Below are 27,764 nucleotides of genomic sequence, written 5' to 3'. Positions count from 1 at the left end.
GGGGGGCGGGTAAAAGTAGAGGGAAAGACTGCTTACCATGTCACGCAAGTTCTCTCGCTTTCTTGACTGTGCGCGCATCCGAGCGGCACGAGCATAATTCACAATAACGCGCAAAGAAGCCTATACATTGTCAGACAAGTAGCGGCGACGAATATACAACGAAGAGTTCCCACCTGCGGGGGGGACGCTCGCAAACGCCCGCATCAGCAACGCCAGCAGCCAGGCCTCTGATGCTCGAACGAATTTCGGATATACGGTAGACGACCATTCAGAGACGATACGCGCGGCGAAAAAACAACGGGCTGCGGCGGTGGGCTGCTGCTGCTGCTGCTGCTGCTGCTGCTGCTGCTGCCAATCGCTGTAGAGATTGTCGGGCTCCTACCATCAGGCCACATGAAGGGACCAATGGAGGGGAACGCCAGGCTACTTTGGCCGCCGTGATCATGGCTCGTCTCGCCATTGCGAGTCTTTCGTATCGCAGCGCCTGCAGTGTTGCTGCTGGATGGCCGCGCGACCAAAGTGGAGATTCCCATTGGGTCGTGTCTGGCCGCAGAGATTCCCGATGGGTCGCGCGTAGCTAGATGGGCATTGTAATCGTGGCGCTGTGCGGAGCCAGCGTCGCGCGGACCATCACAGTCGCTGATTGCGTCGTCTTGGCGCCTATAATCGGTGCGCCCCTCTTCGGTGTTCCAAAAGGCTTTGATCAACCCTGCGTGCGCGCCGCCCACGGACCAAGGGGAGGAGGTAGGACTGACATGCTGGCTGCGCATCGCTTCCCCGTCGTGCGGCGTAGCAGGCGATGGAGCGCTAGCAAGACTCTCCCCACTGAAACTGGACCGAATGGCTGCGGGGGTGTCTGGACTGGCACACTGGATTTCGCTGATCCGAGGACTTTGCGCATAGAAGGCACGCAAAGCGCTCAAGTCGTCGCCGAGATCCAGCAAGAGGGTACGCCGAGAGTTGTTCCGGTCTTGCTCGGCGTGGTAAGTACGATGATGCGATGATGAGTGTGTACTTTGTGCATCGTCTTGGCTCTTTGCGGAGGACCGACGTAGTACGGCAGCCGAAGGGTCCTGCTGTTCGAATCGATGAGTTGAGGATGAAGCGGCGCCAAAATCTTTTTGATGAGCGGGTGGCTTTGCATCAAGGTAGGTCTGATGGCTTGACGATATGGACGCACCAAGATCGTCTTGAAGACTCGACGATCGCGTCACACCAAGGTCTCTTTGATCACTCGAGCATCGTTTTGCACCAATGCTGTTCTGCTGACTTTGAAGAGCTGCTCCTTTGCACACACGAATCGGCATCGCGGCTGAAGGGCATTGCCCCTCGAGCAAAGCTCCAGCTCCGTGTCTCCGTTTTGGAACATTTGGCTGCTGCACAGGCAAGTGGCAGCGCGATGTATCGCGGCCGCCATCGTTCCTCTTGCAGCTTGGCGGACGCTTGCGCTCCTCAGATCTCGAGGAACGCAGATTGACAAAGGACTTGGAGGGACGCAATGCGGCCGCCACCACTGACGCTTGAGATGGTGTCTTGGGCATGTCCGCACTCTTCCCTTTGCGCCTCAACGACACGGCAGAGAGGACGCGCCGGATTCCTCGCGGCTGCTGGTGTTGCTTGTCGTCGAACGCGTTAGCCATTGGTACACGAGCGTCGGGAAGAACCGCCGACATCTTGCGCTCTCTGAGAGCACCAAGCTCTACTAAGCTGCTGGTAATGCTGACCAGATCTTCCATCGATATGGCCGACCGCTGCGTCGAAGTCCGCGCCTCGCTCGTCTCTTTGCGACTCTTTGACGAGGTGGCAATTCGCTCAGCACCAGATCGTGCCGGGTGCGCCTTTGAAGGCTGAGTTGCACGCTGGGATACCTCCGATGCGCGTTTTTCGGTCTCGCTGCCGCCGCTCGACGCCTGACGAATGGACTGATCCGAATGACTTTCTGACGCGAGGGTTCCGGCATGGTCATCGCGCGGATCCCTTCCTGGCGTTTCCTCCGTAGCTGGCGCTCTCGTCGAGGAAAGAGCCTTCATCTCTGAGGCAAAGTCGTTGAGAATGGCCTGCACATCGTCTTTGGGTCTTGATGACATGAGCAGATCATCGACACCGCCGGCATTCACTTGCGAATCAGGACTACCAGCTTTACTAGGTGCGGCTTGCTCGATGTCGACACGTGTGGCCGCTGTGTCGCTCTGCGCATTGTTGGTCAACGATGGATTGGCATCCTCCGTTGTCCTTCGCTCATCAGTAGAGGTGCTCAGGGTGCCGTCAGCCGGCCATGGCAAGTCGGGCAAGTCTTTCTCCTGCGATGTTGCGCCAGGCGCAACCCGCGAGCTCATCACTTCGAGATGACTCGATGGTGCATCGCGCTCAACGGAGGTGCCTAGAGCCATTGGTGCTTCTCTTCGTGCTTGCATCACGTTGTCGTGCTGTCGAAGCCAGCTTGTGATCTCGCAGCTGGCCATCGCATTACGGCTCGGCGCTTGCACGCATGCCCTCTGCCCCAGCTTTGTATAGCCCGCGTCGTTCGAATCTGCCGCTGGATCAGGATCACCGTGCACAAACTCTCGAGGCAGGAGATTCGTAGCGACATTCCCACCCTGAAGCGTTTGCATGCGAGGTGCACTCGACCAGATTGCCGAGCCGAAGATGAGATCAGCCTCGGCAGCAATTGGACTCGGCTGCAATTCGCTTTGCGACTGTGTTGCGCGCGACGGATCCAGCATCGACCTGCGCGCATCGAACGTAGCCAGATTCTGCTGCGAGACAAGTGGCGTTGGATCTTGGCAAGGTTCGCCAATTCTGGAAGTGGATTGCTCGTGCGCCCCTGCGCCTCTAGAGCCTCTGGCCGGGCTCGCTGGTCGCGACTTTCGAGCCGTCGATTTGGGAGGCAGCGGAGGCGGTTTGCTAGGGTCGGGCGCTAGTTTTCCTTCGGATGCACCAATCACAGTCGCTGGCAGTGTCTCACGAGACTGCGAAATACTCTGCTTCTCTTCCTCCACGAAGACGGGCACCGATTTTCTCTTTAGCGTAAAACGTGGCTCCGGCGAGCTTGTCACGCTCTCTGTGATTGCGAGTAGCGGACGGGTGGTCAGCGCGCAGCTTCACGACGAAGCGTCAGCTTGCAGCCTCCGGCGAATCACTCACCACGGCTTGAAAGCGCGATAGGACGACCTAGTGCAGATATCGCAAAGTCACCAGCGCAAACGTCCACTCGAAGGTTCGAATCCGCTTCAGTCTGGCTACGCGTCGTAGAGTTGGTCTGTGCGCTGTAGGCGAATAGCATCGACTCGCCCAGCGAACGCCTCTTCGCTCGCGTCGATGTGTTGGACGTGTACTTGTTCGCCATTCTTGTCGAGCTAGCTCTCACCGTCGACACTGGTCTGAGCCTGACCGGTCTCGGTGGCGGAGTTCTAGGCCGAGCGAGGATGCGGCTGTGGCGCGTGCGCGCACTGGCCTGGCTGCTGGATCGTCCCAGAGCCGCGTACCTTGATAAGGCAGCAGCATACATTGCTTGGCCAAGTGACGAGTCCTTCTGAACGGGAGATGGCGGCTCAGACTCTTCCACCAGACTCGCCAAGTTGCGGTCGCGAGGGTGAACAATGTCGAGGAGAGGCATCGACTGGGAAGAGGCTATCACTGTGTCCGCGTTGGGCTCGTGTCCGCGTAGAACGATTTGGCCAGCGGGGAGTGTTGCGGAAGTTCGCAGACGGTAAGCGTAATCAAAGACTGACATTGGCGCGACAGCTTGCTGGGTCTCGAGCTCTGGTGTCGCATCCTCAGCAGAAGACATCGGCGACATGTCGAAGTTGGAGCGCGCGCTCAGCATCCTCGTTGCGAGTGGTGTTGCAGGATGTGCGGGTAAGACCGAAGGCGGGTACGATGGAGCAAAGACATCGTCAAATGGAATCGCACCTCCTGGCAGAAGGTGGTCGTAGCAGCCTCCGGCCCTTTTGCTAGCGTCGAAGCGAGCGTCCGGTGCAGACCGTCTGGCATCATAATTGGGCCTGGCATGAGACGCCTCGCCGTTTGCACCAAACGACGGATCATCAGCAGTCCAGTCTCCTGAATGGTGGCCACGTGACGAGTGCATTGGAAAGAATGGAATGATTGGAGCGAGCTCGGAGTGCGTCGTGCGGATGCTGTCCGGGGTGCTAGAGGTGGCGATGATGGATGTAGAAGCAGACGAAGTGTCCGAAGCCGCCTTGTCTGGTGTCTGCAGAACGCTGCCGGATGGGGAAGCATCGAATATCGAGGATCTTGCAGGTGTCTGGACTGACCGCGCTGGTGAGACGGCGGATGAGGCGCTGGATGCACGGCCAAATGAGGAGGGCGATTTGCGGGTGAGCGCGCGCTGCGTTTGACGAGGCGGCGTGATCATCAGCGACCAGTCCTGCGAGACGGTCCGCCGCCTCATGAGGGACTGTGAAGATGATGCGCGATTGCTATTGTTGAGAGACACGTCGTCGCGATTGACAGAGCCCACGGAGAAGAGGCTTGCGCGCTTGTCCGGATTGCGTAGAGAAACGTGATGCTCGGAACTGCTTCGAGGACTGTCGATTGGCGAGCTGCTGGTGCTGGTGCTGCTGCCGCTGCTGTTAGCGGAGCGAGTGGTGCGCGCAGGACTGGGCATGACGCCCAGCTCAGAGATGAATGTGGTGGGGCGAGCGGTGGCATTGTGCACAGCCGTGCGGGGCGGTGTGCGCGGGCCGCCGGCATACGAGCGATTATTGCTGCTGCTCGGAATGGATGGTCGAGAAGCGGCAAGTGCGGCCACCATGGTTCCGCCTACGATCCTTGTGTGTCCTCGTGGGGTGTATTTGAGGCGGCGCTGTACACCGGAACCGCGGACTGAAACTAAAGAGCGCGGGAAAAAGCCGGACGAGCTAGCTGGGGACGAGATGATGATGGCGAAGAGCAAAAGGGTCGATGGCAGGACGAACATGAAAGTGACGAGTGAGAGCGAAGGTTGGATGCCTTGGCAGAGCAGGAGAGCAGTGACGAGTGCAAGCGACACGCACTTGCGGCGTCATCTGGCAGTCGTGAGTGTGAGTGCTGCTACACGCCTTGTTGGCTGCGTGCCTGCCTGCCTGCTGGCTCGGCTGCGAGTGCGACTGCATGTCCAGAAGAGCACGAGTGACGAGTGACGAGCGCGAGTGGAGAAGCAAAGGGGGGCCAGTCTGATCGAGTCAAATGAGGGGGGGCGGGGTGAGTGAAGCTGCCTGTAGCGGTGAGCCACCCGGAGTGAGCGTTCTGGGTGGTGATGCAGGGAGCTAGCTGAAGCTGTGACTCACGACTCACGACTCACGACTCACGACTCACGACTCACGACTCACGACTCACGACTCACGACTGTCAGTTGAGTGTAGATCCATCCTTCCTCTCCAATTCCACCGCCACGCCTGGGCGTAATGTGCCATGCCATGCCATGCCATGCCATGCCATGCCAGGGGTTTCGCTGATACCAACGGATCTGGACACTGCATATCGTGAGCCAGCCGCGGGAGTCAAGAGTCGCGAGTGCATATGGGAGTGCGGACCGTGTAGCAAGGCGCGCTTCCACGCCTCGCCTTATTGCTTACTCTTGGAGTACAAGTTCATCATCTTATTCACAAATGTTGCAACACGCATGGGCAGCCATGAAGTTGTGAGTCGAGTGCACAGGCTGCGGCTCACGTACCTTTGCACCGCCATCATATCAAGTCGATTCTGATTCTGATTCATGAGTCACCCGCGGTTGTTGTGATTGTGATTGGCGTGCATCCGCGTGCATCCGTGCATCCGTGCGCGCGCGGGGCGATCGCGATCGATCGATGAAGCTGCTAATCGTGAATAATAATCAAATGATTGGTGGCCGCGGATGGCGTTGCATGTATGCTGGTCTTCAATCACAAATCAGCTGCAGCGACGCATGATATCCCTCCTGCGCAAGTGAGTCGATCGCAACAGTGTGAGTGAGTCGTGAGTTTAGAATCAAGGGCCGGTCTTGCTATATGCATGCGCATGCCTGCCTGCCTCTGCCACCAAAGGACTTGAACATTCATGTAGCATGCCGCGTGCACTGCTAACCTGCCTTTTCGTCTGTTGTGTCCCCTCCCCTGCCCCCCTCTCTCTCCCTTCTCATCTCATCAGCTTCATCTCCCCTACCTCCTCCAGCGGCGCTTGCTGAACTGTGATGGCGAACATTTGGATAAGCTAGCCGGGCGGGCGAGCGGACCGCAAACCAAACCCCCCGCCCGCCCCTTGCGATTAGTGCGCGCTGCTTCTGCATCCCTCCATCGCTCGCTCAACGGTCGACGCGCATGCATGCATGCACACGCTATTGCGCCGTCTGAAAGCTGCCCGCGTGAATATTCTCGACCGCGAGAACTCTTGTACGGTACTATACTCACGTGAGTCGTGAGTTCGCGCATCAATTCGTGACTCGTGACTCTTCGCGGCTTGCGAGTCGATCGGTTGATTCACATTGATTGCATGCACCGCTCGGTAACACTCGCTCACTCACGCTCACCACTTCGTGACTGACGCGCACAGCACAAACAGCCTGCCGTGCTTGTCCTTCCACCCAGGTGCTGCTTTCCTTTTCAGCCCCCTCATCACACCTCGCCTGCTCATCGCCCCATCGCGGTCATTAGCCAAGCCCCGCACGACGCGATGACGAGAGTAGAGGCAGGTAGTGCGACCACAGCTGATGCTGGACCCAGCTCCATGAAGCTTTCCAACGCATCGGCAGCAGCATCGGCAGCAAGCACGCCTTCTACGCCTCGAGAGCACACGCAAGCCACCTTTCGACCTCTGCTCAAGTCCCTCGTCCTCTCGCTCGGTGCTCCTGCCTCTGCTGGTGCGGCTGCTGCCGCTTCCGCATCTCCGTCAGCCAACGGCGCTCCCTCTACCGCCTCTTCTTCCGCGCATGCACGCCCCGCACCGCCCCGCCCTGGTCGAGATGAGGTGGAGGAAATCCTGTCGCACTTGAGCGACGTGTCTTTCACCGCCAATGCCGAGAACCACGCCATGCTGGGCGCCGCTTTGACAGCGCTCAGGATATCAGGGCTGGACTGCCAAGCATCCACGCTGGCTGATGCCGCCAGGCTCTTTCTCTGTCGAGCGGTGGATTTGGGGAGCAGCGTGGATCGCGTCGTTGATAGGGAGCAGCAAGGAGCAGAGTACGATGGCTATGTAGACTTGGTGGGCACAGGAGGCGATGGACAGGACACTTTCAACGTATCCACCACCGCTGCCATCGTCGCTGCAGGCGTGCCTGGTGTCCGCGTAGCAAAAGTGAGTGACGAATCGCGTCCATCATTTGACCTCTTGCGCGCAACGGAAGATGTCCGACTTTCCCAGCTGAATGCTCTGCCTTGCCATCTCACACCCAGCACGGCGCACGCGCTTCATCTTCGACGTCAGGCTCAGCAGATTTGCTCATCTCGCTCGGCATCCCCTTGACGAGCCTCTCTCCGTCTCAGCTCGGTCCGCTGCTACCCCGACTCTCCTTCAGCTTCCTCTTTGCGCCGCTCTATCACCCCTCTTTGGGTCCACTGGCAAGCATTCGGCGCTCCTTGGGCTTCCCGACCCTCTTCAATGTTTTGGGCCCTCTCATCAATCCCGTCAAGCCCAGAAGGTGCATCCTCGGCGTCCATTCACCTCACCTTGGCAACGTCTTTGCTGAAGCGCTGAGGGAAAGAGGGACGGAGCGAGCTTGGGTCGTGTGCGGAAGAGAAGGACTCGACGAGATCAGTCCAGAGGGCGAGACCGATGTGAGTCGCGCCGGCTTCCGGCGCGTTCCCACTCCAGCAACGCTGGCAGCTCTGCTCACATGCAGCCTCTCTCTCTCTCTCTCTCTCTCTCTCTTTGTTAGGTATGGGAGTTGCGCCACAAGGAAATCAAGCACTTTGTCATCTCCCCAGCTTCCTTTGGGCTGCCTTCACATCCGCTCAAGCACGTCAACTCGCACAGCGCTGCGGAGAATGCAGCCATCGTGCTGAAGATGCTGCGGAGCAGCAAAGAGGCGAGAGAGGATGTGACGCAGTCGGAGGAGCTGCTGCTGCTGCCGCCCTCGGAACCTCTGTCTTGCGCTCTCGAGCTTTCTGCAGTCGAGACTGCTCCCGTCCAGGGACTGCCCGCCATTCCTGCCGGCACACGTCTGAAGGCGGTGGAGGATTACACGCTGCTTCAAGCTTCCGCATTGCTGTACGTGGCCGGACGCGCTGATGATCTCGGCAGCTGCGTCGGTTTGGCTAGGCAAAGCATCGAGACTGGAGCAGCTAGGCTGGCGCTGGATCAGTTCCGCCAAGAGGCTTCGCGAGCGATTGCGAGGGATGATGATGCTCATGCGCAGCAGACATTTCGCGCGCATAGCTCTACGACGACCGCTTCCGACGCAGCACACGATGCCCATCCGCAAAAAGTCACGAGCAGCGAGCTTGCTCGAGATGCTTCTTCATCTGCGAGCCGACAGGCTCCCAGCAGCAGCAACAAGCAGCAGGATGCGAGCGGTGCTGACAGCGCTACGAGACGAAGGGTGGACGAATACTCTTATGCGCCCGAGCGAACGGCCGACGCCAGCGTCGGCACGGATGACTAGCGTGTGTACAGTTGGTACGCTTCCGTAGAAAATGTGGCACGCTTTGATAGCCATCTAGCGTTGGGACGCGGGCACGCAGTGTGAGATGAGGCGCATATGTGTTCATTGCGACGGGCAGAGGTATAAAGATCAAGCTCGAGCATGATTAACAGGGGAGCGCGCAAGGGGGGGGGGGGAGGGAAAGAGGGGGACTCAGACGGATGTGAAAGTGCGAAATCTATGCCAGGTCGTGCATGCCGCGCGAGGTGTTGTACTGCTGCGGCAGAGGTGGCAAGGGAGGCCGTTGATGCTCTGCGGCCTCATCGTACTCCCAATCGTCCGGAGCGCTCGCGACGCTGTAGATGCTCGCGAGCGTAGCCCTGCTTTGACGCGCGTGCGCAGCAGCCCTTTGCCTCTCCTTCAAGAGGTGGACAGTGTTGGCATCTGCCGCTGCTGCTGCGTTTGTCCCCCTGTTGCTGCTGCTGCCGCTGCTGCTCGTATATCCTGCCGCTGCGACCTGAGCTTCGAATTTGGCCACTGTTGCGCTGTGCGATGCTGCTGACGGGGCGATGGGCGCTTGCGAGAGTGCGGTGGGTGGAATGGGAAAGGGAGCGGTGGACTTGTACGACATGACTCCCCGCCCGCCAGGGGCTGCTGGAGTCGTGGCGGCGGCGGCGGCGGCAGTCGCAGTATGTGGCGGCGCCAGCGGCAGCACGTTTCTTTGCTCGTCCAAGCTTCCTCGAGTGTATGTGCCAGCTTGCGCTGGAGGCGCGACGCCGCTCGCGGTCGCCCACTTGACGTTGCGCGCAGGTGCCGAGGCTGGCATCGCTCGACTTGCCGTCATCACGTCGTAATCTTCGAGGGGAGGAACGGTTTGGTTTGAATAGGCTGCTGTGCTGGTGGATGTTGCGCTCGCATTGCTCACGTTGCGACCGTGTCCGTACGACGGAGGGATGCTCCGAGCATGAGAAGCGTGCGATCCGTGGCCTTGGCTCGACCCGCCAAACGTGTTGCTGTCAGCAAAGGGGTCCTGCTGCTGAATGCTTGCTGCGACGGGGAAATGGCCAGACTGAGACATGTACGGTTGCTCCTGCTCCTCAGATCTACCCGTAGCGTCGCTGAAGCGAGATGACAGAACGCGGTAGCCAGCAGGTGGTGATCTCGCACCGGCAGCTGCTTGAGCTACGGGTGGCGCCATTCCGTTGCCAACGTTTCCGTACGTGTACGATGCTTGCGGCTCGTGGGCAGGATGAAAATACGAACGTCTTTGCTGGTGAGAGGCCCCGTAGATGCCGCCCTGATCGACCCAGGAGCCGTGCTCCCCATCATGGCCGTGCCTGTGCGGCATGAGCTCTTTGCGGTCGTGTGCACGACGACGCGTCCATGCGATGACGATGGCGCCAAGCAGGAAGAACAAAAAGATGCCACCAGCCAGCCCGCAAATGGCGCCGACGCTCAGATTGGGACCGTTGTCCTGCTGACCGTTTGAGCCTACTCGGTCGTATTGCGCATGTCCAAACGAGTCGGTGCTGGTGGGTTTGGCAGGAGCGGCAGTCATGCTGTCCAGAAAGCAATCGAGGTCCATAATGTCGCATTGCTCCGTGTCCTTGACCACTGCCGTCACCGTCGCTTTGGGGGCGATGGTTGTTGCGCGTGATGCGCCAAGGAGAGAGGTAGCGAGCGGTGTGGACGCCGTGTTTGTGAAGGTGACGGTGGTCATTGGCAAAAGGCCGAGCGAGGTCGGGTTCCAAGCTTCGCTCGTCGCTTTTCTGATTTCGCTGTTGGCGCTGTCAATCTCCTCGTTGGAGAGATCATCCGTCTCGTCGTCATTGGTCACAAGCCAGAGCGGATTGTCGTCATCTTCCGGTTTCTGTTCGCCGTCGTGCTCATCCGCCCAAGCTTGCTTCTCGTCGTCCGAAGCCTCGGCCATTGCGAGCCTGTCTGCCCAAGAGGTGGGTTGAGTGAGGCCGGCAGAGTGGGTCATGGTGAATGTCTTCAAGTCATCTCCCAACGACATTGTGATGGTCACCGCTGGCGTAGACTTGAGATGAATCGCGGTGCTGACAGTCGTGCGCGTCGCGGGTACGAGCGTGGTGGAAGTGTGCGTCTGGTGCTTGTCATCGATCGAAGTTGCCGCCTTTTCCTCCCAGCCAGTCGTAGTCACCGTATGCGTTTTCTGCGCGCGCATTGAACAAGACGCTGTCAGCGCAAAGGCAGCCAGCCAATCCATCATCGTCCAAAAAGATGTAAGACTCACCGTAACCTTGTTGTCGTCATTGGAAGCTGAAACGTGGTCAGACCGGCTGCTGCTCTTGCCTTTGTGAGAGGAAGAGGTGCTGGTAGGCGCATCCGTCAAGGACGAAGTAGCGGAGGCCAAAGTGTCCATGAACGAGTTGATGCTGTCGTCCAGCAACGCTCTGGCTGTGCCCGCCATGTGTGAGACCATTGTGGAATGTGTAAAGTGACAACCGGTGCCGATGATGAAGGGGGAAAAGGTATAAGGTTGTACGTGTCCTGCACGGTAGGGTGCCAGCCCTGGATGGAGCGAGAAAGAGGGGGGGAAAGTATGGGGAGGAGAGCGAGGTGATCACGAAAGATGATGGAGGAGGAGAAGGGAAAAGAAAGGCCAAGTAACATCTCTCATATCATCTCGCTTCCTTCGATCAACATGCGCACCTTCGGATCATGGGCACAGTCTGTGTGTGTGTGTGTGTGTGTGTGTGTGTGTGCGCTTGCAAAGACAGACAAGCCTGCTCCTAGGCGCAATGGCGCTTGTCGACTGACAAGACGAACGTACCATGCGGTCGGCCTGGCGGCGCTCGCCCGATGACCTGCAGCAATCAAGCAGCGGCCGTGTCGCCTCTCCTTGGCTGAAAGGTCACACGCCGTTGTGGCGACGCCCGAGAGCAGTTGCCATGCACCCACCAGATGCTCAATCTCAGCTCGAAAGTTGTTAGCCTAGGGGGAGAGAGAGAGAGATTGGGAATGCTGGACGCAATTAAGCTTGATTGTGATTTGTTGCTCGCCCGCTACAGCCGCGCTGCCGCTGATGTAGACAGACTCCTTGTCCGACTCGTAAGCTATTGCGCCCGCCCGCCCGCCCGCCCGCAAGCAAGCAAGCAAGCACGCATGCATGCAACCCGAATTCATCAGGGTTTTTTCGCCCTGATGCGCCCCTCTCGACCGCGTCGAAGGGAGGGCGCAGCGCGAAGATCTGCATGCATGATGGCGCATTCGACAAACGCCCAGCTGCATGCTAGCCGGGTCATCCAAGCTTACAGCAGCAGCAGACCCACTCACTTGTCATTTATAGCGTTGCTCATTGCGCCCCTCTTGTCGCCGTCCATTTTTCGAACGTCGAGCAAGGCCCCGCAGAATTGTGGAACTTGCAGATCGAAGTTTGTTGTCGTGGGGACCAGCAGCATGCAGACGGCAGTGTGAGTCTAGCTGCTGTGAGCGACGCAGCGAGTCATGCATGCCCTCTCGGCGCAGTGCCGGCGAAACGTTGCCCACGCGGTCATACGCACCAGCAAGCATGCGGCAGCAGACAGAAGAAGAAACAATGCGCAAGTGACATTCGACAACAACAGGTGGGGTTCGAGAAAAGGGGGAAAGGCAGGGGGAAGGGGGCGCTGCGCCCAAGCTAGCTCGCTTCTCGTATATGTTGGGGTTGCACGTGCTCAAAGCTGACAGGTAGGTGACACGGTAACGAGGAGCGACTCAAAGGACAAAAGGGTTAGGAGAGGCAGGGTGACATGAAGAAGTCAACGGGATGCAAAAGGGAACAGACAAAAGGTGCAAGACGATTTGGTGTAAAAGGCCTGCATATAGTCGTAGTGGATGACTTCAGTCAGGACATGCCGCCGCCCCAGGTAGACTGCGGTTGCCACAAACCGCCAGGGAAGCCAGACGAAGGACTGTTGAAAGCAGTAAGGTAGTCGAAAGCCATGTCAATGTTGTGTTCGGGATCGGAAGAAGGCTGGTGCTCTCCGCTTGGCGGTGGAGCCGCGGCCGCCGCGGTAGTTGTAGTCGACGGCATAGCAGATCCAATCGTGCCGTGAGCGACTGGAGGCATGGTAGCAATCGCAGCACCTCGCGCAAAGTCGCTCACATCTGGCTTCTTGTCGCTCAGAGACGCAACGTTTGCGGGCGAGCTGGAGCCGTGCGTGAGGGGAAGACCAGCAGCGAAGAGGTGTTCGGCTTCGGTGAGACCGATCACCGAACCCGAGCTGGGCTTCACTTGTGAGGAAACCGGTTCAGCCGTCGTAATAGCACCTTCGACACTCATCTCGTTGGTGCTCGACAGGAGCGGCACCGCATGCGCGAGCAAGGTCGCTTCAGAGATCGCTGTAGAAGCTGCGACGCTGGGCTCAGAGCTGGAGCGATCTGGTGCAGCGTCGTCCAGAGCCAGACCCACGAGCGCGCTGGAAGCCGAGGGGCTGGTCGAGTCGCCGTTCAAAGACATTTCTTCAGAAGCGTCCATCTTGATGTCCGGCTTTGTGCGCAAGAGCGGCGAGGCGGCAGAGTGATCGGCTCTTTCGGATTCTGGAATGTACAGCTCGAGCACGGATCGCAGCCAGCTTCCGTACGGTCCAGCAGCACCATTGCGATGCGCGGGAGAGCGACCAGCTCGCGCCAAGGCTTTTGCGAGACGCTTGGCTCGATCAATGATGGCGTAGCGATCAACCCACGGATGCTTGACGCGGTCCAATTTTGTGAGGCGAAGCGCTGTCATCGCGGTCCAGGTGGCCATGATGGCGGTCTGATTGGGAGACGACTCCAGATCCTCCTGCGTAATGTCGTCAAGAAGCACGTCGATGAGGGCCGTCGCGTTGTTCCAGCAGTCGAGCGCTGTAGGGATAGAGTACTCTTCGCCACTGTGTTGCTCAAAGGTCTGCAGGACAATGCTGTTGAGGTAGAGTCGGGCATGCCTGTAGTGCAGCATCGCAGTGGGACGCCAACGCACCAAGAAATCTGCCATGGCCAGACTCTGCACGTGCGCTTCATCCGCTGCCGATACGCACCACGCTTCCTTCCATCTCTCAAGGTCGGAATTGGCCTGCTGACGGTATGCCTCGAGCTCTCGCAGATCCACGTCTCCGCTTCGACGACGCCCATCCGGCTCCTCTCCTTGAGCACTGGGCGCGCCTTGGGCGACGAGCGCGGCAGTGACAAAGTTGTTAAAGGCGCTCTCATGCTGAGCAATCAGGCGACGCAGCTGCACGAGGCTGACCAGACTGACGTCTTGCGGCAGAGCCCAGTCGGCGCGATGGAAGTTGGTGCCCACGCTGCTGATGAGCTCGTCGGTACTAATCGTAAAAGGGCGACCGGTCTGAGCGCTCAAAGTTCGGTCGCTAATGAACAAGCACATCCAAGTACGCCATCGATTACGGATGCGCCGTCTGAGCTGTTCGGAGTCTTCGAGGCTTTCGCTGGGTGCGACGCGGCGATTGATGCCAATCTCTGTGCCTGTTCGAATCGCGTATCCCAAGTACTGCCAAGACCTGTCGTCGGCAAGTCGCTGAGTCGGCTTACCGTATAGTGACAGCAGCAAAAAGGCCTGGCTCAGCTCGACTGACTTGTAACCGCCAAGCAAGACTTCTGGGACGAGCGTCTCGCGCCAGTGCCGTTCCATGAGGACTGCCAGCTCTGCGTCGCGCTGGGAGTCGCTCAGACGCGCAGCGAACGCGGCAATGACTGTCGTCAAGAGGGCAGATCGGCTGCGCGTGTAAGAAACGCTGTGGAGAAAGGGATCCAATAGGTTGAGTAGCGGATTGATGCGGTTGAAGAAAATGTCGAACAAGTCTCGCAGTTCCGACATGGTCGCAAAACCCACGTCGACTGGATCACCCTTCTCAACGTCCAGCTTCGATGCAAAGGGGCTCAACATCCAGTATTCCGGGTGAGATGCCCCTGCCTCGAGCTCATCTGATCGTTCAGCAGCACCGTCCAACGCAGGCGTGTCTCCTGCAATGTGAGCGCCGCTGCCAAGCTCCACATCGTCCATGCCAGCTCGAGAGCGTCTGCGCAGCGCGCGCACGCCGCTTTTAGGCCTGCGCATTCCTCCTGACCCACTCCCGGTGTTGCTGCCAGTGTGAGAGGTACCGGTGGGGGGTGCCGGACTCTCGCTCTCCGGGCCGCGACCACTTGACACGGGGCGAGAAGACCTGCTGCGCGCAGCAGCCGTCTCACTGTGACCACCAGCGAGGTCTTCGGGAGGCTCTTGTGAGGCATCTGGCCCGCTGGCAGAGGTCGGTGTCGTGGCGCTGCCGGTGATGCCAGCTTTGGACCTCGTTTTGCCGCCTCGATATTCGTAAGCCCCTGCATCAATGATGGCATTGGAAGCATCCTTTACCGCGCCCATGAGATTGCCGACAATGACGTTCGAAGGCGCCGGAGAAGGGGACGTTCCCAGCACCTGTGGTCTTTCAGCTGCAGCCGCTTGTTGGATGGCCTCCATCATAGCCTCTTGCTTGAGACGAGCTTGCACGCTTGCGGCCTCGATGGCAGTATAGCTCCTCGATCGTCCGATGATGCTTGGTCGAGGTGCTGGTGGACTCATCTGTGTGCGGATGTTGCTGCGAGCCGCCATGGTTGAGACGTGCGGCAACCTGGGAAGCGTGCGATCGCGCATGGGATGGTGGGCACCTGCGGCAGCTACCAGGTGGCTGAGCATGCTTGGGCGAGGTCGTGGGCGTGGTGGGCTTACGAGTCCGATTGTTGCAGCTCCAGTGCTCTGCTTTTGCTCGCCAGCTTTCGTCGCGGCCATCCCTTCGCTGGCGTGAGCCAGTAATCTGAGCGGGATTTGAAGCACGTCCTCGTTATCCGCGCCCTCCCCAAGCGCGTCCTCATCGAGCTGATCGATCTCGTCCGCATCATCCTCTTCGGAAGTGCTAGCCGCTGAGTTTGTCTCCATCGGTATGGACTCGCTCGGCTCTGATCGCACTGCTGGATCGCTCGCACGCGGCCGCTTCGCATCCTCGTTGGTGAAACGATGAGAGTCGCCGATGTAAGACTGGGCGTCTTCGTCCGCCTTGCGTTTGGGCGTCCCCGCCATGGGCGATGCAGCAGGATGGGGAGCGGACGTGGTCAAATGCGACCCTGGGTGAACATTCCCGGTAGCGGAGCCAGGAGTACCGTAGGCCAGGCTCATTCCCGGGGACAAGAGGCTGCGACTCGGGCTCGCAAAGTCGTTCCATGAACGTGGGATGCTGGCTGTCCCTGGTGTGTGATGTTCGAGCGTGTTGGCGCTGTGTAGACGCACCGGGGGTGGCATACTGATCGGGCCTGGCCAGGCTGCGCTGCGAAGAGAAGACTGCGACGTGGCGCTTGCGGAAGCAGACCTCATATTTGGGATCATGGGCGAGTAGCTGGACGCGGAGCCAGGAGTGCCGACGCTGCTTCGACCGGCGGCACCCGATTCGTGCACTGCGCTGCCCATCGAGAAGTGTTCCGAAGCATGTTGAGCGTGGCCATCTGACCGACTGCCATGAGCCGTGCGATGCGAGCTGTGCACGTCGGGAATCGCCTGCGCCACCTGAGACCGTCCGTACTCGTTGGAGTTGCGAGGTGCATTGCTGCTCCACTGAGAGGCGGGGCGACCAAAACTGCTCACAGTGTCCATGCCAGGATGATGGGTTGGATAGTGCTGAGAGGCAGGCGCGGGGACCATGACGCTGGGCTCGGAGTGGTGTTCCGATCTCGGTCGCCTGAATTCGACGGGCGAGCTGCTTGTGGAGGCAGAGCCAGAGTAGTGCGCTTCGTGCGAGTGTCCTGAAGCTGGGGGCCCGGCTCCGTTCCTGGTCGGGTAGGCCCAGGCGACACTGAGCATCAGGGACGGACATGCAATCCGCGGAATTTTCCGAAAGCACGACTTACCATCTTCCAGGCTTGCGTCCTCGGCGATGCTTCTCAAAAACGCACTCCCTGTCATGCCTCGCACAGCGCTTGCACGGCACGATTCCGTCTGTTGGGGCTGAGCATCGAATCTAGAATTCGCGCGGCACAGAACAGGTCAGCGGCATGCTAGTCAGATCGTCTCCGCGGGGTGGGTCGCCTCTCTCACTTTGGCCAGGCGACAGTCCAGGCAGCTGTAGGTTGGGGGGGGGGGGGGGGGGGGGGGGGGGGGGGGGGGGGGGGGGGGGGGGGATCCCATCGGATGAGCACCGGTACGGCTGACTGGCCATGTATGCGCGCAAAGCCTGGTCACTCACGCTATTCTAGCCCCCTGCTTCACCTCTGGCCCTCCAGGCCCTTCAGCCCGAACTCGAGGTCTCTCCCATGCGGCCAAGTTGCTGCCAGCATCGCTCGAGCCCACATCGACGCGAGATGCGTTGGGTTGCTGATGAGAGCTTTCGATCCCTGCATGAGCTGATGGCCATCCCGAAACCGAAGAGGCAGATACGCCGCCAGCAGGCAATGGCTGATGGTGAGACGACATGCGCGCTTCGGCAACGCGTTGCTTTGCGCGCACGCCGGAGATGATGAGGAGGCAAGAGGCAGAAGAGAAAGCGAGGCTTGCCAGTAAAAGATGGGCAGGTGGTGGAGGCTTCCAGACGACGATCCCCCAAGCAGAGCTTGGCGTCGGATGCAAAGGCAGGACACTCGTGATTGGAGTCGAGCAGGTGAGTGTGGTGGTTTGATCTCCTCGCGCTCGTGCAAGAAGCCTGGTGAGGCGTCTTTTGTGAGAGCGTGACGCGGTGACCCGGAATGAAGGAGCGGAATAGGATCCGCTCTGGCGGTATACTGGCTCAGACTGCCAGTCCTGGCGGCACGAATTTGCAAAGTCTTCTAGCAGTCACGAGACCGGTACGAGCGGTGCGGTGACTGTGACTGTTGTGATTGTTGTGACTGTGACTGCCTTTCTCTGGAGCGGAGCCCTATACGCGTACCGCGGATTTGATGGGGAGCGCCCTGGCCTCCGTTGCTCGCACAACAACTACCGTCGTCGCCGACGTTCTGCCTGGTCGAACGTACAGCGGCGATGAGGCGAGAGCTGTTTGACTTTTTCGCAGGGTAATGATGATCCGTGCTGTAGATGCTGCATATATGCTGTAGAGTCTTGAGTGTGCTTGATGGCTGCTGCTGCTGCAGATGGAACGCTCGATCGAAGACGCTCATTCGTGACGTGACTACGACCGATCGATCAGCATCGCCCGCGTGAGAGGAGTCTCGTGGCGGCCGTCAAGTCAGGGCTGTTCATCGCGGTGACTCAAGATTCACATTCACGATTCAGATTGTTCAAGCAAAAGACGTCGGCGGCGCTGCTGATGATCACCATCAGTTTCAGATGCCCACGTCACGTCCTGCGTGCTCGCTCGCTCGCTCACGCGCGCGCCCGCATGCATGCTGACAGGAATTCAGCAGGCAGCGCACACGGCGACTCAATGATAAGTTTCTCCCGCGCGCGGCACTTGAGAGAAGAATTAAGAGAAGAGCAATTGCGCGAGCGCGGGGAGCCCATAAACCCCCGCACGCGCGCGCGCGCACGGTGCTACCGCGTATATACTCACTCAAGACTGACTGTAGCGCGCTTGCGCAGACCAATTAAGCAATTCAGTCTTTCCAATTTGAATTGGGCGCAGTCATGCAGTTTTGAGTCGTGAGTACCAGAAGAGTCGAAATGAATCCCTCACTTCGCTCGTTCTGTGATTTTTTATGTTCCTCCCTTGATGGTGTGTATATATAGTACTCGCAGTCACGAGTGGGAGTCAAGAAGCATCTATCGACCAGCACACGGATGTTCCATGCTGAGGGCGAGCGAACGAGCGATACGGGAAGCACTCGGACTCACACTCATCAGCAGTCATCGAGACCGGGCAACACGCAATCCAAAACACAGCGCCACGCTGCGAGTGAGTGGCTTCGTGTCCCGGGGCGTGCGCAGCAGCTATATACACAGACGCATCAGCAGGGACCAATTCACCGAGAAGCAGGCAAACGCACGGCGTTCCCGCGCGGTCACTTCATCGGTCTCCTACAAGCGGGCCTCTCAGCGGCGACCATGCAAGCAAGCAGCAGCAGCAGCAGCAGCAGCACCTTGTTGATCAGCGCAACATGTTTTAGAACCCCGCATGATGCGCATACATGCGATTATTGTGCTGTAGGGTCGCACGACGATCCTGAAGGAGCCTAGCTGCAGCTCGAGTGCCCGAAGGTCTTTCTGAGGATCCGCGTTCGCCTCGATGTACGCCTGCAGCGCTTACGAACGGGCTCACTCACACGCCAGTCGCGAGGGCCTATATGCAGCAGCTGATGAGTTATGAGCGCGAGAATAGCAGAGGGCAGGATCACGGGCTTTGCGTGTAAATTTCTTCCCACCTTTCCCTTGACCCTCCTTAATTCCTGCAGAGACGCGCTCACGCTACACTCCTCAAGACTCGTGACTCTTGCTGACTTTGGCCCTTAATTTCACCTTATTCCGACGCTCGCCGACGCAGGACACGCCGCGTTCCTGATGAAGCATCCACGCAGCATCAAATCATGAATTGAAATCGTGAATCGTGAATAATAGAAATCCTGAATGCGCATGCACGCGTATACGCGTCCATCAGCTGCAGTTCTTGAGTGATGCTCCCCGCGTTCCGCTTTCGATCAGACGTAGCTGCGCGTATGCTTGCCCTATACATGGTGGTACCTGTGAACCTAGCGCCTTCGACCGCCTCTAGCTGTGCTGAACCGCTTCGTTCTTCACGCCCCGCATGCTTCTGCTGATAATAGCACGTCGCGCAGAGCACAAAGCCCCGCACAGCTCAGAGCGTAAGTCGTGAGTATAACTCCTGGTGTGCCGCTCGCTATACGCGCCGGGCATAGGTGATGCGTCCGCCTACAGCTAGAGAGCCACGAGACGAGTCGTCTTTCACGAATAGCCAGCCGGCTGCATGACTTGATCAAGACGCAAGCATCCGCCTGCTATTGACAAACCTTGACGATGACTGGAAATCTGAAATGTGTCGAGACATTTTTTTGTCGGCTGAGGAATCGAGCCGTTGTCGAGTTCTTTGAATTGCTAGGCGGCGCAAGGGAGCTAGCTATTGTATGGATCTTCAATTTTGAATCAAGAATGACTCACCACTCATTCAACCCAATGTTCAAGGTCATGGTCACGTGAGCACTCTGTACAAAGCTGCTCAGCTTCATTCTTGATTCAAATTCAGATGAAGATTTGAATCAAATCTTCGGCGTGTCGGCGCTTCGGCTGGCTCGCTAGCGCAATCAAGAGCGGAGCGCGCGTGCGTGCCGAACAAGCGCCTGACCGGGATTTCCACGTACCGGTACCTTGCCCGATGATTGTGAACAGGTACAGCAGCACCGTATCGGCGGGGCAGCGCTCGATCGAGCGGACATGGGACCGAAGGACCGTTGAGTCGACTCGAGACTCTGACTGTGCAGAGTTGCGAGTAGTGTGGACGGTCGTGGGTGTCGCATCACCAATCAAGAGTCATAGCAATCTATCGAGCCTCTTGCTTCTTCTCCACCAGCATCTCCCAAAAGAAGAAAAGCAAACACACTCTCAAGATCAAGACGATACGCGATGCGCATACAGGACATACTCAGCGCAGCCCTCACTGGCTACACGGCCTTGTTGGGAGATGCGAGCCTCAACTCACCGCTGCTCAGCTCGAGCCTGAAGTGGTTCGGACATGAAAGCGATGCGTGCGACGCTGCGATTGCGCAAGGATTGCAGGGCTACCAGAACATTACGCTCAGAAGCTTCAACACGAGCTCCAAAAGCATGGTGGATAGGACTCATCTAGTCTACCTGCCCAAGTCGTACGATGGTTCGCGCAAATTGCCCACGCTCCTTGTGAGTAAAGACTTGATGTGGCGGCGAGCGAGGCGTTACTAGAGGACAGTTGCGCTCAAGAAACGTGAATCCTTTAATGCAACCCCAATCAGACTCTGCATCCCACACAAGGCAATCCACAGCAGATCATCGACGACTCGCACCTGGAAGCGCTGGCCGATAGGGAAGGCATCGTCCTGCTGTCTCCTAGGGGAGGTGTAGAGTTCGAGATCACGGAGCATTCCCCTTGGGAAGGTTGGGGCTGGACCGTTCCCTACGTTCCCTCCATCATCAACACGACGTATCCCGGCAGCACAGAAGACATGGCCTACCTGCTCCAAGTGCTCGATCACGCTCAATCCAGCTTTTGCGTGGACAAGAAGCTCTCCTACTCCTTTGGACACAGTTGCGGAGCTAGAATGTCCACCGCTTTGGCTTGCGATCCCCACGCTTCCAACAGGTTCGCCGCCGTCTCGCCCGCAAACGGCATCAGGGCAGGGCCAGCGAGACCGGACTTGCAGCAACCGCATAGGCAAGGCGAGAAAGCTTGCAGACCTAGTCACAACGTCGCCATCGTCTCGATTCACGGCACAAACGACGACATTGATCCTTGGAACGGCAACGACAATCCACGTGAGTGCAAGCACGCATGTAGGGGGCCCCCGCTTCGTCCCCAAAGCAGCACTGTGCTCCAGCTTATCGTGCGCTCTGGGCCCCCCCGCTTTTCTCTGCACAGAATGGGGCTACTCCGTGCCCACCGCTCTGAACGTCTGGAGCGACATTCTTCAGTGCGACAGCCCCTTGGTAGAGCAATTGCCCGGGCTAAATGTCACAGTCACAAAGTCGACGTATCAGTGCGCTGGTCCACGTGGCTCTTCCTCATCTCCTTCCGCTGCGAACGGCATCACCCAGTTCACAGTCACCGATGGCTGGCACTACTGGTACAATGACATTGCTGGTTTCGATGAAGCTCAGGCATTGTGGGACGAAGTAAGTGGTTGATTGTGCTGATGATTTGCGCTACCTTTAGCTAAAGTGCGCGCCGCCTTCTGTGCCGATTCTTGCGCAGCTCAAACAGCACTCGCTCTAGCGTTTTGAGCGCGCAGTCGGCACCCTACGATTCGTTGCCGGTTTATCTCTCCCTCCCGCACTCTGCCCTGCCCTGCTTTCTTCGTTCAGACATCTTCTTTGCGCGTTTCATCTAGCCGCGCCTCAATGTGAAGATCGATGCCGCTCCGCCTCTATGACTCCTTTGCCCTTTGTGCCTGCTGCAGGACTTCGATGGGGTTCGGCATGTATTGACGAGGTTCCCTTCTGCCCTGACCGAGAGCATGCCTCCCTCCAGTCGGTGGAGCAGAAGGTCTGGGCTGACTAGCAGGTTTCTCTGCATCCAAAGCGCTGTCGCTAATCGTTCCAGAATGTCCGATGAAAGAGCTGACGTGCGGTCGAGGCGTAGGCTGGCCCGTCCTTGATGGCTGATCTGCACTGGTGCGAGGTCGCTTGAAGAGGTGCAGAGGGCTGGCCAGGAGCGTAGAAGACGAAGAGTTGGATGCGTCGTCGTCCAGCGAGAAAGGAGCTTCTTTGCTGCCAGCCACAGCAAGGGGCTTCGCGTGCAGCTCGGAACTGCTTAGGCGGCTAGCCTGTGTCAGACGACCATTGCTCTGACTTGGCAGTCTTTGCGGCGCCAGAGGCATGACGGGACGTCCATCCCGATCGTACTCGTCTTCACTGCTATCGGAGAACTCGATGAAGACGGCATCTGATGGTAGAGGGGACGGCGCAGATCGTTTCAAAGGCAAAAGTGGTGCTGGCGCAGATGAGGCGAGAGAAGCCACGGAACCCTCGCGCGTGGTGTTGACGGGCGCAGACGTTGAAATTGAGGGGGCATGCGAGGCTGCGGATGTTTCGCGAGGTTGTTCTGGAAGCAGAGTAGAGCCGTTTGTAACGGCGGCGGACAAATGTGCATGCGAGGGCACACCATCCGCTGCGTTCAGCTCAAATGTCGCACTCCGCTGCCTTTGTCTGCCCTTGCTATCCGCCAAGCTTGCTTGGCCTGATGCTTGGTCGATCACAGGCTGAGCGCCGGGATGAGCGTCTGGCACCCTTAATGTGACGTGTTCCATGGCGGCTGTGGCAGAAGGCTCGGCAGCATGCCTGGCAGGGACATCAGCCGTCGAGGGCCGCTCCACCGCCGAAAGGCCAGGTGCAGCATCGTGGTCGCTGCTGGGTATGACGATCACCGACTGGGAACTCTCCTTGGCAGCAGCTTGAGACTCCTTTTCGTGCTCGGAATTGCTCACGTTGGTCGTAGGTGGAGAGCGCGCGACTTCTTCCCTGTCTTGCTCCTCAGCCTGCCATCTTCGCTTGCGAGATTGTCTTGACGTGATTCCGGAAGGAGGAGCAGGCAGGACAGGCCCCCTTCGCTGGCGCACCGATGCGGCGGCAGCAGCGGGCTTGGGCTGAATGCTCGCCGATGGGGACTCCTCGGTCTCACTGCCGGACTCCGTCGCTTTGCCCATCGTCATGTTGAGCGCGTTCCTCGCGTGAGGTCGAATATTGAGCGACGCCGTATCCGGATTGCGCCCAGCCGCCACAGCGTTGCGGAACTCTATAATCTCCGCTTTCGTGGCCCAGGCTCTGTGGCCTTCATCAACGGCAGGTCCTGATGCGCGAGCCGGTGGGCTCCTAATGCTGGACTGCAGGTCTCGCAGATCGTCCTCGTTCAGCGAGGCGTCGCCTCCCAAGTCGACAAAGTCGAGGATCTGCCTTCGAGGGTGCCAGTCATGATAAATCAGCCTTTTGGCTTTGGGAGCCACGTCGATCTCCACAGCTTCCAATTTGACACTGCCGGGAAGGTCCAAAGGTAAGCGTATTGCTGGAGGTTCCACCCTTGCGAGCTGCGGAATTAACCTGTTCCATGGTCTAGGACCAGGCGGCTCAGACGATTCGTCGACTTGCGTCGCTGGCAGAACCGCTGATGCTTGAGTGGCCAGCGTCTTGACGTTGCCGGTCTCCATCGAGAGCGATTGCAGCGTGTCATCGACTTTGGGCGCAGGCTTGGATGCAGGCTCGGAGCTCAGTGGTATTGCACTGCGGGAGTGTATGCGCTCACAAATCGTGAGTCTTGCTTCTGCGATGGCTGCTGCTGCGGCTGCTTCTTCTTCTTCTTCTCCTTCTTCGACCACTCACATTTCAGCTTTCCACCAAGGCGTTGGACTCGGAAGGTTCTTGATGCACGCAGCAATGGCTCGCAGCTTCTTCTTGTGTTGCTCCAAAGCTGCGCTTCCTGGCAGATGTACGACTGAGAGGCAAAATCCGCCCAACGTACGTGTCAGAAGCCAGCACCGACGCGAGCAATTGGCGCCAAGACGTTCTCACCCCACAGGAGCGGCCTGAGCTCCGAGTCATCACGAAAATCCTGATGTTCCAGACGAATGTGCTCTGAGGATGACGGCACGTTGGACTCAGCAGCGCTCCAAGCTGCAAGATAGCAACGCGAATCGCGTGCCAGCCACTCACGGTCTTGGGCTTTGTAATCGGTCAGCTCCACGCCGTTCGACAATCGGCACTCTTTGAAGGGGCACTCGAAAGCAGCAGCTGCAAGGTGGCCACATAGATGCTGCCTTTTGAGAGTCGTCTTGTCAAATCTTCTATTGGCGCATCCTTTCCATTGGCAGCTGCGCAATCCGCAACGGGTTATGGTGTGTGTGATTAGTGTCAAGCTGCACAGTCACGTTGTGCGCAGTCGACGGACGATGCTCACCTCATCTTCACCTCTCCAGGCGGCAGCGGCACGAGGTCTATGTGCGCCCTGCAGACATGCTATGAGGTGAGCAAGGCAGATGCAGCAGGTGAGCAAAGAGTCGCGCGGATCCGCATACATGCTACGACAAAGGGCCTCCCGCAGCCGTCATGAGAGCGTCTGGCAGTCACATCGCGGGGTGCAAGCACCCGTCAGACAGCTCCACTCACCCGTATGAGGGCCTCGGCCGTGCTAAACGTCTTGCCGCATTGCACATGATTGTGCTCGAAATGGGTGGACCGGTCCACATCCCACTGGCAGCGCAGCAGCCTAGTCCCTCGATGATGTCCCGAATTGCCAGCTCTAGGTTCCCTGAACGGGCTGCCCCAAATCCGTGCCTCTGCTCCAAATTCGCTCCTGGGCAGCTCGGCGGCGGGCGGAGGCACATAGTCGGCAGAGGTGCGACCTGCAGTTCTGGCCTTGGTGTATTCCTGCCTCTTTGCGGCGCGCGCCTTGGCTTCCTCGAGCAGACTTTTCGCAGGCTGAGGCTTGGATGCCTTGCGAGCGGTAGGCGTGACTGGGGAGAGCAACGACGAGCGAGGCTTCGGAGGCAGCAAGTGTCTGGAGAGGCCCGCTGGCTGCTTCTTCTCGATGACAAGAGGTTTATGTCGGCCAGCAGCAGCAGCAGGAGACGGCGAAGACGATCCTGCCTGTCGCAATCGCGCTTGCTGGAACTTTGATGTTGCTTGGGTGTCATTGTTGCCCTCGGAACTGGCGCTCGCAGGCCTCGAGGTGAATTGTCCGTGGTTACCCCGAGTAGGATTGCGCAAGGATGACGAGCTCGGCGCACCGATCCTGGCAGCGTTCGGCTTGATGGGTGATGCTGAGCTGATGATGCCCGAGGCAGGGGGTAAGGGACTATTGTGCGAGTCGCGTCTCGGCGGCGAAGCGACAATGACGGCCAAGTCGCTGGTCTGCCTCTTCGTGACCGCTGCTGGTGCAGGAGACTTGGGAGACGATGTGCTGGCGGCTGAGATAAAGTAGCTCTTCAAGGAAGAGGGTCGCTTGGCAGAGGAAGAGCTCGAGTCGTCGCGTTGAGCATTACGAGAAACATAGGCACTGGCAGCATTCGCGGGGCCAGCAGGGGCTGCTCTGCCCGCAGAGGATGATGAGCCAGTCGAGCTTTTGGAACTGGTGGGTGTGTTGCTGCGAGTCTCGACCTCCACGACTAGACGATTGCCGCTCGATGGTTTCCTGAAGCTGCTGGTGAAGGAGGATGCTGTGCTGTCATGGCTCGCAGCATGTGAGGTTGCTCGGGATGGACCTGCCTCGCCGAAAGGCGGCATAGCATGGGCCTTTCCTGAACAGCGAGTGGGGTTGTGGTGGACTGGGATTGGCAAGCGTGTGTTGCGCGCTCTCTGCCAGCGCGCGCGCGGCACTACAGCCCAGCGAGAAGCACCAATAGGCTGCTAGATACCAGGCGAGGCCTTACCGCATGGCAGTCCTCGCTGTGAAGGTGGTAAAGGTGACGCAAGGGGGTGGTCGAGGAGCAGAGAGGGTGTGAATCAGCAGCGAAACAAGTGATGTGGAAGCAGCTGATGCCAAGCAGTCGCATCGCATCTGCCATTGCAGAGAGGCACGCGATGGACGAGAAGAAACCACCAATCACACCAGCGAGATGCATCCCAAGCCGAGGCATTTGATGAGACACACACAACATTCAAAAAAGGCTCTTTTCTCTTCAAATCACGTCACACGCGCAATAGGCGCGTCGCTTTCTGCTGCCTGCTCATCATGCAGCGAGATTAGCTCTTGACCGCCAGCAGCAGCTCGCTCAGGCGGGCGCAGTCAGCGAGAGCACGGCGGCGATGGATGGGCTGGTGGGGGGGGGGGGGGGGGGGGGGGGGGGGGGGCACAGGCGCAAGAGCAAGAGCAGCAGGGCGCACCTGAGCTTGACGCGTCGTGCTGTCATCCTCTTTCTCCCTTTCTTTCCAAGGGTGGCACTTCTCTCAGCTGCTAGACACTCATCGCATGTGACACTCACATGGGAGCCTCCAAAAAGTCGACCCGCCGCTGCCCAGAGTGCGCGTCGTGCCAGGCGAACGATTTAGAAGGCTTGTAATCGCGAGAATTGCTTGGTTTTTGGAGCTCGAGCAGCAGAGGTCCTGGCTTGCCTTGGTAGGGTGGGTGGGTTGGATGTGGTGGTGGTCAAGACGGAAGTTGCAGGTTGCATCACAAGGTCAATTTATACATCCAGCACTGCATAATTGTGCCAGGTCTCATGCAAAGGGGAACAGATGCATGCAACACATCATCACCTCATCTCCTCTCAAATTGCTTCCTTCACATCACACACTCAGCCCCTGTCTCACCTGCTACTTCCGTCGCATGCAGGAACCAACAAATTGCTGCAAATAGCCACCCTCCGCTAGGGGAGAAGCGCCCCTGCCATAGGTCAGAGGGTGGTCAGCCTTCGGTGTCTGATCTGCGCCACGTGGCAATTTGCCATGCGCCAAGTAGTGCCACCGCGGCGCCTCGGTATGGTCACTTGACAGCAAGACGAGGGAAGAGGCATCAGCTTCTCGTATGCCACCACAGGATTGAGGTCTGAAATTGGCGTTCTTGATCCCGCTGAGACGGGGATGCAGACACTTTCGGGTTCTGCATCGGGCGAGCATAGCAAAGAGTTTCAGGTGAGCGTTGCAAGCCTGGCTGCTGGGAGTTTTTAGGACATTTGCAAGCCTGGTGTTCAGTGAGGGGGCCAGTCATGCATCACTTGCAACAGATTGAAAGGTCCAACATGGGCGCAGTGCAACTGGATGACGAGGGAAATCGCGCCATTGGACCATGACCATGCTGCGCCAAGGATCAAGCCCTGTCTGTGCTTTGTGCAGCAAGCTAGAGCATCTGTTGGCGCAGCAGATGCTACAAGATCCCAAACAGCATTACACAAGACGGTGCTTGAACCATTTTGAACAAATTTGAGGACCAAGGTGGCGTGCCCGCCGCTTGCCTGGTCTTGTTAGGCCCTGACAAGACTGCAACAGACTCTCCATGGTCTGTGAGCGTCAGAGCCACTTGCACATGGCTCAAATGGAAGATTGTGACCAGCTTCTGCAACTCCACCCATTGGAGCCTTGTACAATGCATCACTTGCCCAGAGCAAGCCCATCTTCCCTGCCAGCTCACATGGAGCAGCAAGAAGCATCCTGGACGCCTCTGAGGGTGTCCAAAACCGGTGTGACTGTATAGAGGATTCGCAAAGACCATGCAGAGTCCAGCTTGGGCTGAATAGCCACCTTCAGGCATAACCTACCATAGGGCTGCATGGCAACAAGAGGTGGTAGCGCCTGGCAAGCATGCTGACCACCCACCAAGGCCCTTCCCCTCCCTCATCATTGTCCTGCAGGCGCAGCGTCGACTCAAGCACAAATGACAGGACAAGCGGTTCAGCGCGGCAATGCGTGATTGGCCGCGCTTGTGACTGTGCAGATGGCATGCAGAGTGCCATGCGCCCCTTCAGCTGGCCGTTGTCATGCATCAAAAGACTCATGCGCCATCGCGGAGCTCACAAGGTCCAACCACGAGTCTGGCGCGTCACTTGGACAATCTCATGGTGGTGTTGTGTGTCCTGAACAACATGAATACCTCTGCTTCACTCGGCTATGTAACATGGA

General features: G+C 58.5%; 7 protein-coding genes across 7 annotated transcripts; 2 read left to right on the top strand and 5 right to left on the bottom strand.

Moving 5' to 3' along the window:
- Window positions 1-36: 36 nt before the first annotated feature.
- Window positions 37-4,942, bottom strand: IE81DRAFT_362617 (hypothetical protein; the record flags this gene model as incomplete). Its single annotated transcript, XM_025516744.1, has 5 exons — window positions 37-120; window positions 256-358; window positions 394-3,061; window positions 3,145-3,410; window positions 3,486-4,942. Coding segments are annotated over 5 exons (4,578 nt in total), but the record flags the coding sequence as incomplete, so codon positions are not given.
- A 1,545-nt stretch (window positions 4,943-6,487) lies between these two features.
- Window positions 6,488-8,738, top strand: IE81DRAFT_368722 (hypothetical protein). Its single transcript, XM_025517172.1, has 3 exons — window positions 6,488-7,275; window positions 7,374-7,754; window positions 7,856-8,738. Exons 1-3 carry the CDS (start codon window positions 6,652-6,654, stop codon window positions 8,579-8,581), a joined length of 1,731 nt encoding a protein of 576 aa, XP_025367065.1. The 5' UTR covers window positions 6,488-6,651; the 3' UTR covers window positions 8,582-8,738.
- Window positions 8,739-9,262: 524 nt separating this feature from the next.
- On the bottom strand, window positions 9,263-11,247 carry IE81DRAFT_250277 (hypothetical protein). The gene is made up of 3 exons (XM_025511307.1): window positions 10,818-11,247; window positions 9,486-10,736; window positions 9,263-9,415 (listed from the first exon to the last, which is right to left on the bottom strand). The coding sequence occupies exons 1-3, from the start codon at window positions 11,004-11,006 to the stop codon at window positions 9,404-9,406; spliced, it is 1,452 nt and encodes a 483-aa protein (XP_025367064.1). The 5' UTR covers window positions 11,007-11,247; the 3' UTR covers window positions 9,263-9,403.
- A 1,006-nt stretch (window positions 11,248-12,253) lies between these two features.
- Window positions 12,254-17,175, bottom strand: IE81DRAFT_250251 (hypothetical protein). Its single transcript, XM_025511306.1, has 4 exons — window positions 16,774-17,175; window positions 16,626-16,650; window positions 16,439-16,548; window positions 12,254-16,359 (listed from the first exon to the last, which is right to left on the bottom strand). The coding sequence occupies exons 1-4, from the start codon at window positions 16,998-17,000 to the stop codon at window positions 12,411-12,413; spliced, it is 4,311 nt and encodes a 1,436-aa protein (XP_025367063.1). The 5' UTR covers window positions 17,001-17,175; the 3' UTR covers window positions 12,254-12,410.
- A 2,701-nt stretch (window positions 17,176-19,876) lies between these two features.
- Window positions 19,877-21,590, top strand: IE81DRAFT_326083 (hypothetical protein). The gene is made up of 4 exons (XM_025514720.1): window positions 19,877-20,366; window positions 20,459-20,978; window positions 21,082-21,335; window positions 21,415-21,590. Exons 1-4 carry the CDS (start codon window positions 20,094-20,096, stop codon window positions 21,433-21,435), a joined length of 1,068 nt encoding a protein of 355 aa, XP_025367062.1. The 5' UTR covers window positions 19,877-20,093; the 3' UTR covers window positions 21,436-21,590.
- On the bottom strand, window positions 21,441-23,463 carry IE81DRAFT_250205 (hypothetical protein). Its single transcript, XM_025511305.1, has one exon. It carries the CDS (start codon window positions 23,360-23,362, stop codon window positions 21,587-21,589), a length of 1,776 nt encoding a protein of 591 aa, XP_025367061.1. The 5' UTR covers window positions 23,363-23,463; the 3' UTR covers window positions 21,441-21,586.
- A 105-nt stretch (window positions 23,464-23,568) lies between these two features.
- Window positions 23,569-25,801, bottom strand: IE81DRAFT_250199 (hypothetical protein). The gene is made up of 5 exons (XM_025511304.1): window positions 24,318-25,801; window positions 24,109-24,167; window positions 23,865-24,022; window positions 23,724-23,763; window positions 23,569-23,646 (listed from the first exon to the last, which is right to left on the bottom strand). Exons 1-4 carry the CDS (start codon window positions 25,431-25,433, stop codon window positions 23,753-23,755), a joined length of 1,344 nt encoding a protein of 447 aa, XP_025367060.1. The 5' UTR covers window positions 25,434-25,801; the 3' UTR covers window positions 23,569-23,646; window positions 23,724-23,752.
- Window positions 25,802-27,764: the final 1,963 nt, after the last annotated feature.

The sequence above is a fragment of the Ceraceosorus guamensis genome (genome assembly GCF_003144195.1).
Source record: "Ceraceosorus guamensis strain MCA 4658 unplaced genomic scaffold IE81scaffold_89, whole genome shotgun sequence".
Taxonomy (NCBI): Eukaryota; Fungi; Basidiomycota; class Exobasidiomycetes; order Ceraceosorales; family Ceraceosoraceae; genus Ceraceosorus; species Ceraceosorus guamensis.
The sequence above is the reverse complement of the archived record's forward strand: the minus strand, read 5'-3'. Positions and strand labels throughout refer to the sequence as shown.